Source organism: Sphaeramia orbicularis, chromosome 11 (assembly GCF_902148855.1).
Source record: "Sphaeramia orbicularis chromosome 11, fSphaOr1.1, whole genome shotgun sequence".
Lineage (NCBI taxonomy): Eukaryota > Metazoa > Chordata > Actinopteri > Kurtiformes > Apogonidae > Sphaeramia > Sphaeramia orbicularis.
The window spans coordinates 40,924,874-40,946,395 of NC_043967.1; the positions used below are offsets into that span (position 1 = coordinate 40,924,874).

The 21,522-nt window shown below is 36.4% G+C and overlaps 2 protein-coding genes across 2 annotated transcripts in view; both read right to left on the bottom strand.

Moving 5' to 3' along the window:
* myo1g (myosin IG) overlaps window positions 1-2,483 on the bottom strand; it is an 80,405-nt gene extending 77,922 nt beyond the window's left edge. Inside the window, exon 1 of the mRNA XM_030147748.1 lies at window positions 2,466-2,483. The gene's annotated coding sequence lies outside the window, so the exon portion shown is untranslated. The remainder of the gene's footprint in view (window positions 1-2,465) is intronic.
* A 53-nt stretch (window positions 2,484-2,536) lies between these two features.
* On the bottom strand, window positions 2,537-12,697 carry rbm43 (RNA binding motif protein 43). Its single transcript, XM_030147749.1, has 5 exons — window positions 12,655-12,697; window positions 12,142-12,325; window positions 8,175-8,266; window positions 7,190-8,070; window positions 2,537-2,673 (listed from the first exon to the last, which is right to left on the bottom strand). The coding sequence occupies exons 2-5, from the start codon at window positions 12,323-12,325 to the stop codon at window positions 2,667-2,669; spliced, it is 1,164 nt and encodes a 387-aa protein (XP_030003609.1). The 5' UTR covers window positions 12,655-12,697; the 3' UTR covers window positions 2,537-2,666.
* Window positions 12,698-21,522: the final 8,825 nt, after the last annotated feature.

Genomic DNA, 21,522 nt, shown 5'->3' on the forward strand with positions numbered 1-21,522 from the left:
AGTAATTGCAAAAGCAACGTTTAGAACACAACCGCAGCAAAGAAAACAGAAAAAAGAAACCAAAATATGAAGAAACAATGAGCGAAGACAGCTTTCATCATACTTCCTGCACTTGTAGTTCAGTGTCTGCAGGGTAAAACCTGCCAGAGGATCCTTTTTCTGTCATAACCTACTTATATTTTGAATAATAATCCAAAACATGGAAGTATGATGAGGTAGAAAACACAAACCCATACACTAAATGTTCATTCTCTAAATGGATAAACACATATATGGTTGGATTTGATCTTTTTTTTTTCCTTCTTGTCATCTAGCCATCTCTTAGTGATGAAACTAACAGTGAGAATATCTACCAAAGTGATGAGTTTGACCTTCTGTTCCTCATCTGGCTGTTCTCCAGTAATGTGTTCTTATTCTGGCAAAGGCTGGGTGACACAGCTCACTTCATGACTCAGATGTTTTTTTCCATGACGAGCAAAGTCCACATCTGTGCTGTGAGTTTCATGAATAGAGTCTGTGATAAGGATGAGCAGCTGTTTAGTGTGAAAACCTTCAAAGAGTCTGAGGTTTGTTCAATAAGAGAGGGAGCTTTCAGGATGTAAACGTCTGCTCATCCTGAAAGCTCCCTAAGCTACACTTTAAAACACAGGTGTCAAACATGCGGCCCGGGGGCCAAAACCGGCCTTCCAGAAGGTCCAATCTGGCCCGTAGGATGAATTTGTGAAATGCAAAAATTACACTGAAGATATTAACAGTCAATCGCTTTATTTTAGGAGCCATAAAAAGCCCTACTTTATTCTCAAGTGAGTCAGATCAGTAAAATGCTACCATAAAAACCTACAAATAATGACAATTCCAAATTTTTCCTCTTTGTTTTAGTGTAAAAAAAAAATGAAATTACATGAAAATGTGTAAATTTACAAACTAGCCTTTCACAAAAAATATGAAAAACTAGAAATGTGTTAAGAGAAGTAAGTGCAATTTTACTAATATTCTGCCAGTTACTAAAATATTTTGTAAATTTGCAGATCCATAGCAAAACTACCAGGAGAAATGTTCCAACTAAAAATGGAAAAAAAAATATAATGTAAAAAAAAAAAAAAAAAATCACAAAATGCATGTTTTATTGGTGCATTTAGTCAACACCAAACATGGCGATTCTTCTTTACATTTCAAGACATCTACAGGGGTTGGACAAAATAATGGAAACACCTTCACCTCAAGATGATAATGCCCCAATCCATACAGCTAGAATTGTTAAAGAATGGCATGAGGAACATTCTAATGAAGTTGAGCATCTCGTATGGCCGGCACAGTCCCCAGACCTCAACATTATTGAGCATTTATGGTCAGTTTTAGAGATTCAAGTAAGACGTTGATTTCCACCGCCATCGTCTCTAAAAGAGTTGGAGGGTATTCGAATTGAAGAATGGCTTAAAATTCCTCTGGAAACAATTCACAAGTTGTATGAATCAATACCTCGGAGAACTGAGGCTGTAATTGCCGCAAAAGGCGGACCTACACCATATTAAATTATATTTTGTTGATTTTTTAAGGTGTTTCCATTATTTTGTCCAACCCCTGTATGTTTGAACATGATGAGAAACACCCATGCTTTGGCACATAAGACTAAAATATAAAATAAACATTTAAAAGATTTAGTTAATTACTGAATGTAAAAAAAAAAAAAAGTGGTTTAAATCCATGTATCTATTTCAGTTCATCAGAAATACTGTCTTTTAATAGCGTGCATATTTAAAAAAAAAAAAAAAAAAAAAAAAAAAAAAAAAAGACAAAAAAAGTAAAACATTCATTTTCTGTACAAATTAATCCTTGAGTGCAATAGAAACCTCTATCGTAGTGACAGGACGGTGGCCAAAATCACATGTACGTGTATATTAAATCCTTCATAGCTGAAAGTGAGTGATAAAGCATTCCAATGTCCTCAATGTATGCTTGGAAAACTATTCAATCTGAGGCCAAAATATGTTGTAATTCTAATGTAACAGGTCTATATTTAAGTCAAAAGCATGAACATCCCCCTCATATCCTCTTACAAAACTTGTTACCATGACAACCACGCAAACATCTGATTAAAAGTGTTAAAGGCTGACGACACCATTACAAAGACAAGGTTCAGTTGTATTGCTATTGAGTTGTATTTAAGCCTTAAAAACAATGAAAAAGAAATGCAAATTCCAGTTTCATTTGTCCTTGTGGAACATCACATTTATGTAAAGCTATTTAAGAGGACATGGTAATAAAAAAAATAAAAATAAAAAAAAACCCAGTAGGGACTTTGAGTACAACTAATCACTGAAAAAAAGGCTTCTGAGTCATACTTGTCACCATTAGTGGAGCTCTGCTGGAAAAGCTTCAACACAAAAATCAGCTGGAAATGATCAGCAAATGGATTTTAAATTACACACAAACCACACATACTCAACACCTACCTAAAGGCTCACCTGTTCTGGCTTGAGCTTGTGTTGAAGTTTTTACTGTATAATGTAGTCCATATGCACTCAGACATCCAGTTAACCTTTGTATTCCTTCACCAGCTGGTTATATCCTCATTAGCCAAAAGTACTTCCTCTATCAGCATGAGTTTAGTTGCATGTTTCACTTCCTGCTGCTGGGACGCTGTTTCGCGCTTCCCCTCATCTCTTTCACTGCCTACAGTTGCATTCAGGAGTAAAAAATAAAGACATTATCAGGAACAAACTTCATACAATCAAGGCAATTATAGCACAAATGCATATAGACTGAAAAGGCATGAATTTTAATACATTTTAACCCATAAAGACCCAAAACATCCACTGGTAACCAAAACCATCTACTGATTTAAAATGTTTAATACCTGTTGATCCACTAATCCTATCAATACATGTAAATAATTGGTGTAAAATGCAGTTTAACATCTTTTCATGGTCATCAGATATGACCCATTTGGATGTTCAGAGGCTCCGTAGTTACCGTGGAAACACCATCATCTTCTACAACACAGGTGTCAAACATGCGGCCCGGGTGCCAAATCCGGCCCGCCAAAGGGTCCAATCCAGTCCGCGGGATGAATTTGTGAAATGGAAATTTTACACTGGAGATATTAACGATCAATGGTGTCGAAATCATTTTAATTCAGGTTCCACTTACAGACACAAACAGTCCAATTAGATTTCAAGTGGGTCAGAACCAGTAAAATATTATCATAATAACCTATAAATAATGACAACCCCAAATTCTCTCTTTGTGTTTTTTGGTGTAAAAAAGTAAAAATACATGAAAATGTTTACATTACCAAGCTATACTTTTACAAAAAACCTGAAAAAATATGAACAAACGGAAATGTCTTAAGAAAAGTAAATGCAATTTTACCAATATTCTGCCTGTTACTAAATCTTTTGTTCGATTGTAATGCACACGTGTAAATGATAAACTGATAAACCAAGGCATAATATAGTTAAAATTGCCCTTGTTTTTCTTAAGACAATTCAAGTTGTTCATGTTATTCAGATTTTTAAGGAAACGTTGTAGATGTAAGCCTGATCATAATATAATTTTACTTTTTTCCCTGTTATTATTTCACTGGTCCGGCCCACTGGAGATCAAATTGGGCTGAATGTGGCCCCTGAACTAAAATGAGTTTGACACCCCTGTTCTACAACATTGATTTAGCAGTAAAACCCATGGAGTTGGATCAATGACAGTGGATGGACACACTTGGTTTATATTCAGTTAATGATATATTTTGCAGAAAAAGATACTTTTTCTTCACTTTTCTGTTTTTCATATAATTACACTCAACTAACCTCCTGAGACCCAGCAATGCATTTTTGTCCTTTGTAGGAAAACAAACAAACAAAAAAAACTTCACTGCAAAGGACGTTCCATTAAAAAAAAAAAAAAAAAAAAAAAAATTAAAAATGTATCTGAAAAAAAAAAAAAAAGAAAAAAATGTTGCATCATGCTATTTCCAATCAAGGAAGTTATTAAGTTATTTAATGTAAAATCCAAAACCCTTACTTCCCTGGGTCTCAAGAGGTTTTAATCTGAGCTTTAATGAGCATGCACGTGTTAAGTAAATAAAGGAAAACACCTATTTATATACCTAAAAATGCAAAATTCAGAGCAAAATAGTAGTGTAAATGGTGATAAATGACTTCAAGGTTAAAGATATAGAGGAAAAAAATCATTAGAGAACTACCACAAAAGTAGCACTGGGTCTTTATGGGTTAAATCCAAGTATTTGGATTAGTGCATGTTTTTGGTTTGTTTTGTTAATTTCTTTGTTAATGCTTTAGCAGCAAAACTATTGGTTGAATTCATACCAAACTGGGTTTATAGACTGTCAGTGACTCAGAACAGATCTCAGTACATTTTGGGAAAAACAGGTCAAAGTTCAAATTTTTTATGATTTTTTTTTTTTAATCTTCCCATTTACTTATAATGGGCGAAATACGTGCAAAGAGTGGGGTTTATTGTGCCTGGCACCACTTGTTATAGTTTACAATAAAAGCATTGGCAAACACAATAAACTTATACAATCAATCAAAAAATGTACAGTCCTTCATACAACCTTGATTGCAGAGATTTCACTCTCTTTCAAATCAGTCAAAGGAATCAGTGTTTGTAGATGGAGCTCAGACTGCAGCTTGTTCCATTAACATACAGTAATTTACATTTTAACCCTTCATGTGATTTTCATGTTATTAAAATACAAACATAAAAACATAATACACTGGGCAAAAAAAGCCCCCACATGGATTTGACAAAGCAAACAAGTAAAAATTACTGCAGTGCTTAGTATGTCAGTTAAAAAAATATATATATTTAACCCTAACTGATGCAGTGAGTAGCTTCTTATGTCTTAAACAACCCTTAACCACTATTCCAAGACTCATCAGGCTTGTTGGACTTGTCATATAGTGGTTCAGGAGAGTGAGATTTAATTTGCACACATGGATGGACCACCAGAGTCCAGGACTGAACCCCACTGAGAATCTTTGGATGTGTTGGAGAAGATCTGGGCAAAAAATTAATGCACATCAGGTTGGAAATAAATGCAGTGGTACTTATTGTGACATTGCATAAGTATCTCATGGAATAAATGATGCAATGGTGAATGTGTCCTGTAAGCAAAACTAAAGTTAGCGCACTAAAATATTGTGTGCGGGGCTTTTTTTTTTTTTTTTGGGTCAGGCTGTGTATAAACAGCTTTGGAAATAACCATCAGAACACTGTGACAATCTAATGAAAAGTCAACAATGTGACAGGTTATCAAGTCAAAAACCTGGAAAAACCCATTACATGTTTATAAGCTGTAAGAAATAAAAGACCACAACAACATTCCCTCAATATCAAGGGGCATAAATTAACATCTCATGTTAAAAAATAGCCTAGGACCACATAATAACTCAGTAATTTCAGGGAATGTTTTACTGAATATCTGTAGAAAATTGCAGACAGTCTATTTTCCTATTTCCAAAAAACTTGAGATTTTGCAAAATATCAATAAAATAATGTTTTATCAGTCACATAATATGCAGGTCCCTGTTTATATATTTAATGTGATCTAAATGTCAATAGACAAGTATAGTGCACCACAATCTTGTGTAATTAACTCTATGTATTTAAATGTAATATTAATACATATTTACAGCTTTTATGTCATGTAGTGTGGATGTGGAAACATAAAGGACAGAAATAAAATAACGCAAGCAAGTAGTAGTAGTAGTGGTAGTAGTGGTACTAGTAGTAGTGGTAGTGGTGGTAGTAGTGGTACTAGTAGTGGTAGTACTAGTGGTAGTAGAAGTAGTATTAACAGTAGTAGTAGAAGTAGTAGTGGTAGTAGTAGCAGTCGTTGTAGTAGTAGTGGTGGTAGTATTAGTGGTAACAGTAGTGGTGGTAATGGTGGTAGTAGTGGTACTAGTAGTAGTGGTAGTGGTGGTAGTACTAGTGGTAGTGGTAGTAGAAGTAGTATTAACAGTAGCAGTAGAAGTAGTAGTGGTAGTAGTGGTACTAATAGTAGGAGTAGTAGTGGTACTAATAGTAGTGGTACTGGTGGTAGTACTAGTGGTAGTGATAGTAGAAATAGCATTAACAGTAGTAGTACAAGTAGTAGTGGTAGTAGTAGCAGTCGTTGTAGTAGTAGTAGTGGTGGTAGTAGTAGTGGTAATAGTAGTGGTGGTAGTAGTAGTAGTAGTAGAAGTAGCAGCAGCAGTAGTAGTAGTACTAGTAGTAGTGGTAGTGGTGGTGGTAGAGATAGGAGTAATGGTGGTAGTAGTAGTAATACTAGTGGTAGTAGAAGTAGTATTAATAGTCGTAGTAGTAGTAGTACTAGTGGTAGTAAAAGTAGTATTAATAATAGCAGTAGTAGTACTAGTGGTAGTAGTAGTACTAGTGGTAGTAGAAGTAGTATTAATAGTCGTAGTAGTAGTAGTAGTAGTAGTAGTAGTAGTAGTGGTAGTAAAAGTAGTATTAATAAAAGTAGTAGTACTAGTTGTAGTGGTAGTAGTGGTGGTAGAGATAGGAGTAATGGTGATAGTAGTAGTAGTACTAGTGGTAGTAGAAGTAGTATTAATAGTCGTAGTAGCAGTAGTACTGGTAGCAGGAGCAGTATTAATACCAGTAGTAGTAGTGGTAGTAGAGGAAGCATTAATAGTAGCAGTATTAGTAGTATTTGTAGTAGTAGTAGTAGTTGTAGTAGCAGTAGTGATAGTGGTAATGGTAATAGTAGTATTAGTAGTAGTAGCAGTAGTGGTGGTGGTAATAGTGATAATGGTAAAAGTAGTAGTAGTAGTAGTAGTAGTAGTAGTAGTATTAGTAGTAGTGGCAGTAGTAGTAGTGGTAATAGTGGTAATGGTAATGGTAGTACTAGTAGTATTAGTAGTAGTGGCAGTAGTAGTGGTGGTAATAGTGGTAATGGTAATAGCAGTACTAGTAGTAGTATTAGTAGTAGTAGCAGTAGTAGTGGTGGTAATAGTGGTAATGGTAATAGGAGTACTAGTAGTAGTAGTAGTATTAGTAGTAGATTTCACTTCTTCACTTTCTCCATCCTTTAAATGTCTTTTTAAAGTTGTCGTATTGCTGTGTGATGAATTTCTTAGGTGATGAGAGTGAATCGTGTTCATTTTCTCTCGGTTGCTCGTGGCCGTTTGCCTTTTCTGTCTGCGTTCTCTGTCGAGTCTCAGACCTGCTTCTTCCTCTGTGACCTTCACTTGCACCGCTGTGAGCAGCAGCCTCATGTTTAGGGTGGTACTTTAATGAGTGACCTCGGGCCTCCACAGGAGACGACTTAAGGTTTGCATCGCGTGCTCTGTCAGTTTTCCTTCCATTGACTGGAGGCACAGAGGTGCTCCTCCTCGTCCCCGTCCGTCCTGATTGGTCCACCGTCGTCCCAGTCCGACCTGATCGGTCCGCCGTCGTCCCCATCAGCTGCTGTTTCACCTCATAGCTCTCCGCAGACGGTCCGATGAGGTGCAGCGTGTCGCTCCTCCGACAGACCAACACCGACTTGTAAACATTGTTTCCTTGTTGAATTCTTCTCAAAAGGTCCCGTCCTTCCTGATCCATGTTCTTTAGTGCCACTTCCTGTGTGCGTAGTGATAAACTGAGCTCATTTAGAAAACTCTGCAGTTTGGTAATGGCTGTTTGTGTACTTTTTCCCTGTAAGGTGATGCTGATGTTATCACCAGATGGACGCTCTTCCATTTGGACGTTATGGCGCCGTAGGATGTCTTCCATGTGTTGTTTCATGACACGTTTAGCGTACATAAGGACGTCCATGTCAATGACAAATGACTCACTTCTGGGTTGTTGTGGATAAGATGATGAAGCTCCTGATTGGCTTCTGTCTTTGGAGGGGGATGGTGGTGTTTCGTTTTGTTTTTGGGAGTGAAGAAGCATCTCCAAACGGATCTTTGCGGCTCCTAGCTTCAAAAATGAACCTGTGATTTGCAGGCGATTCCTGTCTACCATCTTCATCTCGAAGTCGTGTGATAGGAGGATTTCTCGCACCTTTTTCTGATCTGAGAAACTGTTCAGGTGTACCGTCGCCTCCACTGGTAAATCCACCTGAGAGCAAACAGAGAGAAAAAAAGAAAGCCACAAAATGATGAACACACACGTACTCAGACCTCACATAACTTAGTGTTTTTAGGTCAGAAATGGAGCTCTACCTCAGGACTGTCTGGTGCTTTCACTTTTACATGATATGTTTGATGATTCACTCTCAACACATGGGAGCTCTTCTGCAAAACACGTGCAGCAGCTGAGGAAACAAATGCAGATTTAACTTATTTACTAACACGGCCTTTCCCAAACTTATGTTCAGGACTCAATATGCATTACAGGGCTGTTTTTATTGGACATAAGAAAATACAAAGGATAAAATAATGTAAAAGACAAAATAGGGCAAAAATTACATAAGATGGAGAAGATTTAAAATAAATAAATCAATAGAAATGGTGTAAAAGAAATAAAAATATGTAAAAGACACAAAATATATTAGCATGAGAATTTCCAGAGAACATATAGACAAGGAAGGGTGAAGAGGAGGAATAAAAACAAACAACAACAACCAGAAAGAACAAAAGCAGTTAATGAGACAATAAATAATCTATAGAATTATTGAGAAATGAGCACAAAGCTGAGACTGAGATAAATGTATCAATTTTTGGTGTTTTTTGTAACAGATTCCAGCAACATTAGTATTTTTATTTTTATTTTTCAAAGGATTTGAATACTTCTTCCACTTGTTGCTGAAATGTGTCTGAAAATATTTAGTGAAACATGCTGTTAATCTCACACCTCAGCATGAATACTGTGCATTTACGAGATCCTGAAACATCATTTGAACAGATTTCACTGTAGTTCCTTGCTATGGTCAGTAGATGGCGATAAAAGACACACCTTAGACCAGGGGTGTCAAACTCACTTCAGTTCAGGAGCCATGTACAACCCAATTTGATCTGAAGTCGGCTGGACTAATAAAATAATAACATAATAACCTATAGTAAATATTGACAACTCCATATTTTCTCCTTAGTTTAATGTGAAAAAGGTAAAATTACATGATGAAAATGTTTACATTTACAATCTATGCTTTCACTACAAAATGTAACTAAGCTGAACAACCATGTAAAACCAGAAAAATAAGTGCAGTTTCATCAGTTTTATACCTCAACTTATCATTTAACACATGTGCATTAAAACATACAGACTAACACTCAGTAACAGGTATAATATTGTTAAAATTGCACTTATTTATCTTAAGAAATTTCATGTTGTTCAAATTTGTTCAGGTAATTCATATTTTTTGTAAAAAGGAGAGTTAGTGAATGTAAACATTTTTGTGATTTTATTTTTATTTTTTCATAGTAACCCTTTAAATGCTAAAGTCGCAATTAGCAACAAGCAAATGATTAAATGAATGAAACAAACAGCTTTTTGAAATCTTGATATCAAAATTTAATATAAAAAAACTCCACCACCTAAAGGGTTAAACCAAAGAGAATATTTGGAGATGTCATTATTTCTAGGTTATTTTGCTATTACACTGTTGCCCATGAAAAACAACCTTTTCTCATGAGGTAATTATGATCATGTGATTTATTCTCAATAAATTAACTGTAGCAGGGACTCAGTGTGTAATTATTACACCAGGTCAAGAGAGGGTAGAGAGGGAGACATCTGGCAGCAGATGTTTTGTCTGATGCACTTTATCTTCAGGTTGTGGGGACTTTCAGCAAAGTTGACTTTCGAAGGTTTGACTTCATTATGTGGTTTTTTATGTATTGAATAACTGTTCTTGTTTTTCTGTATGAAAGTTTTTGTCTGACTGGATTTTGTGCTTTTTTATGTATTGAATAATTGTTTTTGTTTTTATGTATGAAAGTTTGTGTCTGTAACCCTTTAATGTACTGCTGTCCATCTTGGCCAGGAAACTCTTGGAAAAGAGATTTTTAATCTCAATGAGGTTTTCCTGGTTAAATAAAGGTAAATAAATAAATAAAGGTGAATAAATAGAAATAAAAAAGAGGAACATGTCTAAAAAAATAAATAAATAAAAAATTCCAACTTTAGGGGCAACAGTGTATTTTTACTGGTCCACCCCACTTCAGGTTAAATTGGGTTGTATGTTGACCCTGAACTAAAAGGAATCTGACACCCTTGACTTTCTCAAACTCATCATATGGGTCAGACTGGACACCTTTGTTGGCCAGTTTTGGCCCACGGGCCCTATGTCTGACATCCCTACCCTACACTACTGATAAAGAGAAACACAGATACTACTATTATTTATATATCAACATATTCATGTAATTGTCTTCTTTTATTTCATGTACACTACCAGTCAAAAGTTTTAGAACACCCCAATTTTTCCAGTTTTGTATTGAAATTCAAGCAGTTCCAGTCCAATGAACAGCTTGAAATGGTACAAAGGTAAGTGGTGAACTGCCAGAGGTAAAAAAGAAAACCTGTTCACAGTTGAAACTGAGACTTGCTTACTACAACCATTATCTTCACTGTGCTTTCAGCTGTTGTCCTGTCAGTCTCCTCTCACTCCAGCTGTTGACTGTCAGAAACTTGTCTTCTGATTCTGTTGTGTCTTTGGCTCTGCCAGACCTCTTCCTGTCAGCATTTCCCAGTCCAGTTTCTGAGTGCCTTTGGATGGTGAAGGAAACTGGACTTACTGACACCTGGACTTTCTTGGACATTTCTCTGTGGGACAGACCTACATTTTTCAGCGTTATGATGGTCTGTCTCTCTTCTATTGTTAATTGCCTTTTCCTCTTTTCCATTTTTATAGTAACACACTACTTTCTGCAGTACAATACTGTCCAAATAATGCTCACAATGGTATGGTACCAAAGTATGTTCCAACACTACTTTTATGCAGACAGAGGGGGTTGGAAGGAATTCACAAATGCTGGGACACCTGGAGGAACTGGTAGCACCAACTTTCCAGGCTTGATCAACCTCCATTGCTGCAGAACTGCTTTAAGTTGTTAACCCATTTCTTGTTCGCTTTTTTGTATTATTCTGAAATGTACATTATTTTTTAGTTTTGTTTAACCTTACCATTTTTTTTTTTTTTTTTACCTCTGGCAGTTGACCACTTTCCTTTGTACCATTTCAAGCTGTTCATTGGACTTGAACTGCTTGAATTTCAATAGAAAACTGGAAGAACTGGGGTGTTCTAAAACTTTTGACTGGTAGCGTACATGAAATAAAAGAAGACAATTAAATGAATGTGTTGATATATAAATTATAGTAGTAGCTGTGTTTCTCTCTAGCAGTAGTGTAGGGTAGGGATTAGGGCTGAACGATATGGACAAAATTTCATATCTCGATATTCATGCCAGATATCTCGATATCGATACGATATGATATGACTATGGGTTTGGTGAAAACCAAGCACTTTTCAGAAAAATACAAACATCATAATACAAAAGAATGTGGAAAGTGCAGTTTTATTTATAAAAACTCATTGCCAGTCATCAACATTAACATAAAGTACGAATAGATGAAATTTGTTGTGACTTCCAGTGCTGTACATGCAGGGCGAGCGTGGGGGAAATCTATATCGCTTATATCGTTGCTTTTTCGATATTAATATCTTGAATGTTCATATCTAGATATCGATACGATAACGATATATCTTTCAGCCCTAGTAGGAATGTCAAACATAGGTCCCATGGGCCAAAACTGGCCAACAAAGGTGTCCAGTCTGACCCATATGACGAATTTGAGAAAGTCAAGGGCGTCAGATTTCTTTTAGTTCGGGGTCAACATACAATCCAATTTAATCTGAAGTGGGGTGGACCAATAAAAATACACTGTTGCCCCTAAAGTTGGAATTTTTTATTTATTTAAGCTTCAAGCACAGCTCAATAGTGGTTGTAGTAAGCAAGTCTCAGTTTCAGCTGAGAACAGAAGACTTCCAGTTGCAGATTTGTTTTTTTTGTTTGTTTTTTTACCTCTGGCAGTTCACCACTTACCTTTGTACCATTTCAAGCTGTTCATTGGACTGGAACTGCTTGAATTTCAATACAAAACTGGAAAAATCGGGGTGTTCTAAAACTTTTGACTGGTAGTGTATGTATGTGTGTGTGTGTGTGTGTGTGTGTGTGTGTGTCTCACCCTCAGGCTCCTTAAACATGATGAAGGCCTGTCCTGGTCCATAACATGGGTACAACACCTTCACCACTTCACCTCCTCCAGGCTCACATTTGGTGAAGTACCTGTGCACTTTCTGCACTAGTTTGTGCTCTTGTAAATCCTCTGGTAGACCCCAGACCTCTACCATACTTCTACTTTGATCCATCTGAATATAAAACAAAAACACACACATTTAACTCACATATCCAACATTTATTTTGATTCCTTTAAAGTTAAGACGCTGCACCAAAAGTGAAAGTAACTTTAAAGCCGTGATATAATCTACGAAACAGATTTAATGTTTGCTATTATTAATCTGAATTAACAGATACTAGCAAAAACCTGATTTGTGATGTTAAGAATGCGTCCAATAAAACTATATTTAGACGCATAAGTAAACTTTGCTCCAGTAAAATTACATCAGCTATTTTATGTAAATGGAAGTTTTACAAATGCAGATTTACACTTTGCACTTACATGAGCTTTACAACTTACTTTTCTCTTCTGTTTTCTCCAGGATTTGTCTTCGCTGATTTGATCAGTTGGATGAAACCGAAAGTACACGTCACTTCCGGTTCAGGTGCATATTCGTGTTATGAACTTGATTTCCTTCTGTAGAAATGTTTTACACTTTATTCACATGTATTTCCTTGTTCCCACAAAAAAAAAAAAAAAAAACATTTTTCCCTAATACTTTTTATTATTATTTTTAATCAAAATCTAGTTCAGCAGAAATATGTTGCAGTCTACCCGTTATTATCCCATTTTGTAATAATGAATGAAAATAAAAAAATAATCACATAATATTTTTTCGGTACTGGTTATGTATAAAGAAATATTTAAATTTAAGGCATGAAACGTTCAAGTTTATGGAGTAATATCCTTATCCATAAAACCATAATGCAACATCGCCCCCACATGGATTGTGACGGTATTACAGCAGGTTTGAGAATTAAACCAGTAATTTATTTAATCTTTTTCTACTGAATCAAATCAGCTTCAGGTTTAAACCCTGCCAGATCTGCCTACATTCAACTTTATTTTCACTAAGATATATAGGAATAGGACTCATTTTTTAATATAACAAATATATGAAATAAAAAAAAAACAAAACACAGATCAGCAATAAATTATAAAGTTTTTCTGTTTTTTTTTTTTTTACTGTAATGGGTTATTTTGTGAGTTGCCTTTTGAAAGTCCCAGTTTTGTTAATATTTCCTTTATCTGATGCTGACTAACATGTATATTTAACATGAGTAAATTCATTTAATGTTTGAAAAACTCAAAACAGTTTTTTGTTGCTCCACAAAGATACACACGTCCTCTGAACAAGGTCAGATCAGCTACAATCCAAATGTCTTTCTTGTTCAATTTTAATCCTGCCCCGTATTGAATTATAATTTATATAAACAAACCAACTACAGACATGTGAAAGAGGAGTTTTGACACCGTTACACATTAATCAAGGTTCTTGCTCTTTCCCTGATGTTGTTTTCCAGGACATTTTCAGCCGCTACAAAGACAAGTTATCAGGTCATGCACTAATCCATTCCACTGTCCCCTTCATTCTTTAGAAGTGTTTTTCTCTACAGCTGTAACTTGCATTTACCCAGATTTCTATGTTCATTACTCAAACATTTGATGTGCAGTCAATGGCTATAATTTATCTTTGAAAAATTATGACAAACGTATGATGGAATAATTCAAACACACCCACAGATTACAGCGTAGCACTTCATTAGCCTGACAAACTGCAGTTACAAAGTTCAACTAGGTAATTCCCAACTCAACTTTCTCTTCTCTTACTTCCTCTCCTGCACTTCCTCTAAAAATATTTATATATTTTCAATAAATCACTGACAATTTCCCTTGTTTCATCTCAGTTTAGGCACACAAGGTCACAAGGTATGGGGAGGATAAATTGAACTTAACCGTTTCCAGGATATTAGACCTTTTTTCTAATTTTCCATGTTTTCCATGACTGGGAAATTGGTCAATCATTTTCCAGGTTTTCCAGGACGCATGGGAACCCTAATTAATATCATCAGCCCCCCCCCTCCCCAAAATGAAACATGGATCAACATACTCTTCACATACTTTATGCACTTTAAACAAAATCATACATTCATTAGAAAATGTACCTTTAAATAAATAAAAAATATAAATTATCGTGGACTGACACAAACACAGATTACAGGGAAAGACGAAAACACTAATAAAAAGCATAAATAACATGAACGATAGAACCAAGTCAGACGAGGCATTTTTCTTCTAGTCCTGTATTGTCCAACTTTGGTGAACGTGTGCAAATTGTCGAGTCAGTTTCCTGTTTGATGACAGGATTAGCACCCTGGTGTCTTTCTTTTTTGCTGTAGCCCATCTGCTTCAGAGTTCGTCGTGCTGTCCGTTCAGAGATGCTCTTGGGCATATCCTGGTTGTACCGAATGGTTATTTCAGTTATCGTTGCCGCTCTGTCAGCTTGAACCAGTCTGTCCATTACCTTCTGTCCTTTGGCATCAACCAGGCACTTCCGCCCAGAGTAGTGCCGCTCACTGGATATCTTACCTTTTTCAGACCATTCTCTATAAACTCTAGAGATGGTTGTGCGTGAAAATCCCAGTAGATTAGCAGTTTCTGAAATACTCAGTCCAGCCCGTCTTGCACCGACAACCATACCACGTTGATAGTCACTTAAATCACCTTTCTTTCCCATTCTGAAGCTCGGTTTAAGCGGTAGCTGTACCTGCTCTCCTGCAGTCCTGTCAAATGAGAAGAGGTTCAACTTAGACATACAGTGCAGGCCAAAAGTTTGGACACACCTTCTCATTCTTTGCATTTTCTTTAGTTTCATGACTATTTACATTGTAGATTCTCACTGAAGGCATCAAAACTATGAATGAACACATGTGGAATTATGTACTTAACAAAAAAGTGTAAAATAACTGAAAACATCTCTTATATTCTAGTTTCTTCAAAGTAGCCACCCTTAGCTCTGATGACTGCCTTGCACACCCTTGGCATTCTCTTGATGAGCATCAAGAGGTAGTCACCTGAAATGGTTTTCACTTCATAGCTGTGCCTTGTCAGGGTTACTTAGTGGAATTTCTTGCCTTATTGATGGGGTTGGGACCATCAGTTGTGTTGTGCAGAAGTCAGGTTGATGCACAGCTGACAGCCCTATTGGACAACTGTTAGAATGCATATTATGGCGAGAACCAATCAGCTAAGTAAAGACAAACGAGTGGCCATCATTACTTTAAGAAATGAAGGTCAGTCAGTCTAGAAAATTTCAAAAACTTTGAATGTGTCCCCAAGTGCAGTCGCAAAAACCATCAAGCGCTCCAACGAAACTGGCTCACATGAGGACCGCCCCAGGAAAGGAAGACCAAGAGTCACCTCTGATGCTGAAGATAAGTTCATCTGAGTCACCAGCCTCAGAAATCGCAAATTAACAGCAGCTCAGATTAGAGACCAGATGAATACCACACAGAGCTCTAGCAGCAGACACATCTCTACAACAACTGTTAAGAGGAGACTGCGTGAATCAGGTCTTCATGGTCAAATAGCTGCTAGGAAACCACTGCTCAGGAGAGGCAACAAACACAAGAGATTTATTTGGGCCAAGAAACCCAAGGAATGGACATTAGACCAGTGGAAATCTGTGCTTTGGTCTGATGAGTCCAAATTTGAGATCTTTGGATCCAACCGCCGTGTCTTTGTGCGACGCAGAAAAGGTGAACGGATGGATGCTACATGCCTGGTTCCCACCATGAAGCATGGAGGGGGAGGTGTGATGGTGTGGGGGTGCTTTGCTGGTGACGCTGTTGGGGATTTATTCAAGATTGAAGGCAACCTGAATCAGCATGGCTACCACAGCATCCTGAAGTGACATGCCATTCCATCCGGTTTGCGTTTAGTTGGACCATCATTTATGTTTCAACAGGACAATGACCCCAAACACACCTCCAGGCTGTGTGAGGGATATTTGACCAAGAAGGAGAGTGATGGAGTGCTGCGCCAGATGACCTGGCCTCCACAGTCACCGGACCTGAACCCAATCGAGATGGTTTGGGGTGAGCTGGACCGCAGAGTGAAGGCAAAAGGGCCAACAAGTGCTAAGCATCTCTGGGAACTTCTTCAAGACTGTTAGGAAACCATTTCAGGTGACTACCTCTTGAAGCTCATCAAGAGAATGGCAAGAGTGTGCAAAACAGTCATCAGAGCTAAGGGTGGCTACTTTGAAGAAACTAGAATATAAGATATGTTTTCAGTTATTTCACACTTTTTTGTTAAGTACATAATTCCACATGTGTTCATTCATAGTTTTGATGCCTTCAGTGAGAATCTACAATGTAAATAGTCATGAAAATAAAGAAAATGCAAAGAATGAGAAGGTGTGTCCAAACTTTTGGCCTGTACTGTATATGACAATAACAAAAAGGACCACAAGGTATTACTTGACTTGATGTCGGGGGTTTACCTATAACCCTGCCGTGAAGAGTCACAGCAGAGCCTCAAACAGCCTCACATTTCTCTAGCAGACACAATACAAAAGGACAGAGCCACAGCAGGCTAAGCCTCAAAGGAAAGGACTGCACAAGCCTCGAGGTTATAAAAACTCATTAACGCACTCTGAAGGACTACATCTTCACCTTAATGCAGGGTTCCTACAGGTTTCTACAAATTAAATTTAAGACTTTTTAAGACTACTTAGCATAGAATTTAATCCCCATTTCACAGCTATTCCCTTCCATTCGTGTCAACCTGGTAAAGAATGGTCTTTTCTCCAACAAGGAATTATTAAATTTACACTTCCTCATGTTTACTTCCCACTTGCGAGCCATCCCTTAAAGTTCCCAGTCCGCTTTCTCGAGCAACACATGCAACTAGGCCTAACGGCTGCACATATTGGGTTCATGTTCTCTGATCATTTCTCACCGGGGGCTGCAAAGTTAGCTATAATCGGTTCCTAATTTCAATATAAATTATCAGGTTGGAACGGATGGAACTGAGTCAACTAACGTTACGTTCTTTGCAGCTTGGACATTACAGAGATATATTTAAACACAATAGAGCAAACAAGTTTAGATTTACAACAAGTTTAGTTCAGATCCTAGAACATACACACAACTAAATTCTACATTTACAGTACAAAAACATACCACTTGCGATTTCACTTGTGCGACATGTGTCAGTCAGGTCTGAGGAGAGCTGGGATGGACCTCATCTCTTTGGTCCTGTAGAAAGCACAATTTCACAAATTAACAGGTGTTATTTTTTATTCACAGCCTTTGCATTATATGTGGGTTCATTTGGTCCTGAGTTTTGGTTTGTGCATGATCGCTCAGCTGCATTTCTTTCTGGTACAGTCAAACAGATCAGAACTATCAATCATGTTCTTCAGATGTGTTCACATACTGTATACAATCTAATAATGAACTAGTGCTGTATCTTTGGCTGATTTTGTGAGAGGTTTACCTATAACCCTGTCACGACGAGTCACAGCAGGGCCTCAAACAGCCTCACATTTCTCTAGCAGACACAATAAGAAAGGACAGAGCCACTTCAGGCTAAGCTTCATAGGAAAGGACTGCACATGTTTACATTACACACACTATAACATACTAGTACATTTGTGTATGCTAGCATGCTAGTAGCAATATGCTCTGTTAGCCTCAATCCAGCTGAGCTGTGATTATTTACAATTTACAAAAACATACCAGTCGTATATTTTTAATGTTAAATGCTAAAGTACATGGGGAAAAACACAGAAATGCAAGTTGTCACCTGTTAGAAACTACCAAAACAAAGTATGAGTATTATCCAGAACGCCACAGCACCCTCATTGCAACCACTTTTACCACTTTAAACTTAGTATCTTCGACAAATACATCAATTAAATCCGGTCTTGTGTTTTAAAAAATACGACTTCGAGAAAGGCAAGAGACAAATGAGATTATTTAGAAAGGATGGAGGAGGATTATATATTAATTTACCTCTAGTCTGCTGCGAGTGTACATTGAAGTGGACGTCCTTTCTACAAGTGAACGTCATGACGTCCCTGGATATGACGTTGTACGTGTGTGTACGTACAGGCGTCCAGTAGGGGGCGGTAAAACACCAGGTAACAGAGGCTGACCTACTATTTCTACACTGAATATAATACATGATACTTTGGGTATTTGACAAATAAATACATGTTTTCTCTTTCCATTATGACAATTAAGTGTTTTTTAATGCAAACATTATGCCAGCATCTATCTTCTGTCATTTATGGTTATGCTAAATTGCAGTTCAGATGTATTACACTATTGTTTAACTCACTAATGTGATTTTATGGTCATTCTTTTTAATAGCATAAAAAATGTGAGTGATTGCACCAGGAAATTAAGTTTATGTCATCCATGAGATTTTTATTTTTATTTTTTTTCTCCATAATTTCCAAGTATGATGTGAAAATCTACAACACATTGTTGAATGAATGTTAAAAAGTTACATATTATGTCAAAATTAACCCTTTCATGCATAGTGGTCACTCCAGTGGATAGTTATTCTACAGCTGTTCTCTTGTATATTCATGGGTTTGGTTGTTTTAGTTCCATATGAGCCGACACAGTGGACGCTTATGCATCATCCCAAACACTGCAATTCATACAATTACTGTAACTTTACTGCTCTTGATAAACCTGATCTGCAATAACATGTTTGAGTGTAAATCAATTGCTAATTATTATGAGACTGTAATTAACAGTTTTCTGAAACAATTTTTTTTTTTTTTTTGGCATGTCCTCCTGAGACCCAGCAATGCATTTTATAGGGGACAAAAGTTTGACAGTTTAACTTAAATGCTGTCCATCACAAAGGACATTCCATTAAAAAAAATCAATCAGTAAGTAAAAATTATTTTAAAAATGTATCTGAAAAAACGGTTGCATTATGCAGTTTCCAATCAAGACAATTTTTTTGTGTAAAAAAGCTAAAATTGTCAATTTCCTGGGTCTCAGAAGATATTATCTCCATGAAATGAGTAATAACTAGTATTTGAGTAGGATAAAATGTGAGAAAACGGCTTTAAAAATGTTTTTATTTCATAGTTTTCACACAGTATATCACTTTCTGATGATGAGTTTTAAATACATGTTTCTTTGCTTCAAAAATTAAACACATGGTGTCCAGCTGAGTGGACATTTTTGTAACTCCACGAAAAATAGGTTCATACAAAAAAAATTCAATTGCATCGTTTTTTTCATGCCTAAAGAGGAATAAAAACACTCAAGAAAAAAATATTGACTAAGGTTCTCATAATTCATGCATGAAAGGGTTAATAGAATATAACAGAAATACTTTTGTCAATTAGACATTTTGTCAGAAATTTGTCTCTAACCTGAATGTAAATATCCATCACATAATGAAAAAACAGTACAAAATAAATAAAAAATGGGTCAGTCACACAAGCCAGCAATTAAAATGCATTTTACAAAAAAGCACAGTAATTCATTAGCGCTAAAATGTGCTAAAATAGTGTAATTAAAGGTGTCTATAGTAAGGAAAGTGCTTTAATGGTAACGGAGACAAATAACTTACAGATGTTTTTCTTTGCATGTAGACTTCTGTATTTTTCCCTGAAGGTAACGGCTGAAAAAAGCACATTTTTGGCTATAGTCATTTACACTTTTGTGAGTCATGTGTTTTACTGCTTTACTGTTGCGATAAGACAGTTGTGTTTGTTTGTGTCCTAAACCTGTACTGCCCAGTTTAACTACTTAGAACGCTTTGACCCAGTTTTGACACTGAAAGCTTCAGCAGCAGGGTGGAAAAACACCAGAATATTAGCATACACGTCTTCCACCTACATCTACATCTCTCTTCTTGGTCCAAATCAAAAGCTTAAATCTAAATACATACAATGAACTGAAGTCATTCCCTGTTTAGATGCAGAATATGACTGTGTCCAGGCTGCCAGAATATGATCAGCAATTGGTCATTACAGCTGTCAGTCACATATTTAATCCCGGACCTATACCCTTCTGAAAACACCTGTTACTAAGCCAAAATCAGGGCATTGCAGAAGGGGGGGGGGCAATAAACACAGACAAGCAGTAGATGCAGCAGTCTCATGTCCTCTCAGACTATTTAAATTGAACTTTTCACTCAATGATGCTTTAAAAAATATCAGCACTGCAGCTTTAACCCGACACTTTCAGTTAGGGTTTGGGCTTTCCAGTTTAAAGACCAGTTTTAAGTCAAATATTAACAAAACCCATGACCCAGCAAGAGCCAAAGCCCTCCAGAATATGGAAAACAATGAAATACAGCAGGGGTGTCAAACTCATTTTAGTTCATCCCAATTTGATCTCCAGTGGGCCGGACCAGTGAAATAATAACAGTGAAAAAAGTAAAATTATATTCCGATCAGGTTTGCATCTACAAAGTTTCCTTAAAAATCTGAATAACATGAACAACTTGAATTGTCTTAAGAAAATTAAGTGCAATTTTAACAATATTCTGCCTCGGTTTATCAGTTTATCATTTACACATGTGCATTACAATCACATAAAACATTTAGTAACAGGCAGAATATTGGTAAAACTTTTCTTAAGACAGTTCCGTTTGTTCATATTTGTTCAGATTATTCATGTTTTTTGTAAAAGTGTTGTTTGGTAATGTAAACATTTTTGTGTAATTTTACTTTTTTTACACCAAAAAACAGAGAAAATTTGGGGCTGTCATTATTTACAGGTTATTATGATAATATTTTACTGGTTCTGACCCACTTGAAATCTAATTGGTCTGTATGTGTCTGTGTGTGGAACCTGAATTAAAATGTCATTTTTGCATTTCACAAATTCACCCCGCGGGCCAGACTGAACCCTTCGGCGGGCTGGATTTGGCCCCAGGGCCGCATGTTTGACACCTGTGATCTAAAAGTATATTATTATCATTATATTATATATTTTTGATAGTGATGAAAATGTGTTGAATACATTCAGTATTTTATGCTAGAGATAGAGAGAAGGGAACATTGGGGAATTTTTTTTTTTTTTTTTAACTTTTATTTAACCAGGAAAAAAATGACATTGAGAATAAGAGCTTTTTTGTTTTTTTTCTTTTTTTGTTTTTTTTTTACAAGGGAATACATACAAAAGGTAAATACAACACACAGTTACAAGATTACAAGTTACAAGAACACATTAGACCAGGGGTGTCAAACTCATTTTAGTTCAGTTCCACATTCATCCCAGTTTGATCTCCAGTGGGCTGGACCAGTGAAATAATAACAGTGAAAAAAGTAAAATTATATTCCGATCAGGTTTGCATCTACAAAGTTTCCTTAAAAATCTGAATAACATGAACAACTTGAAT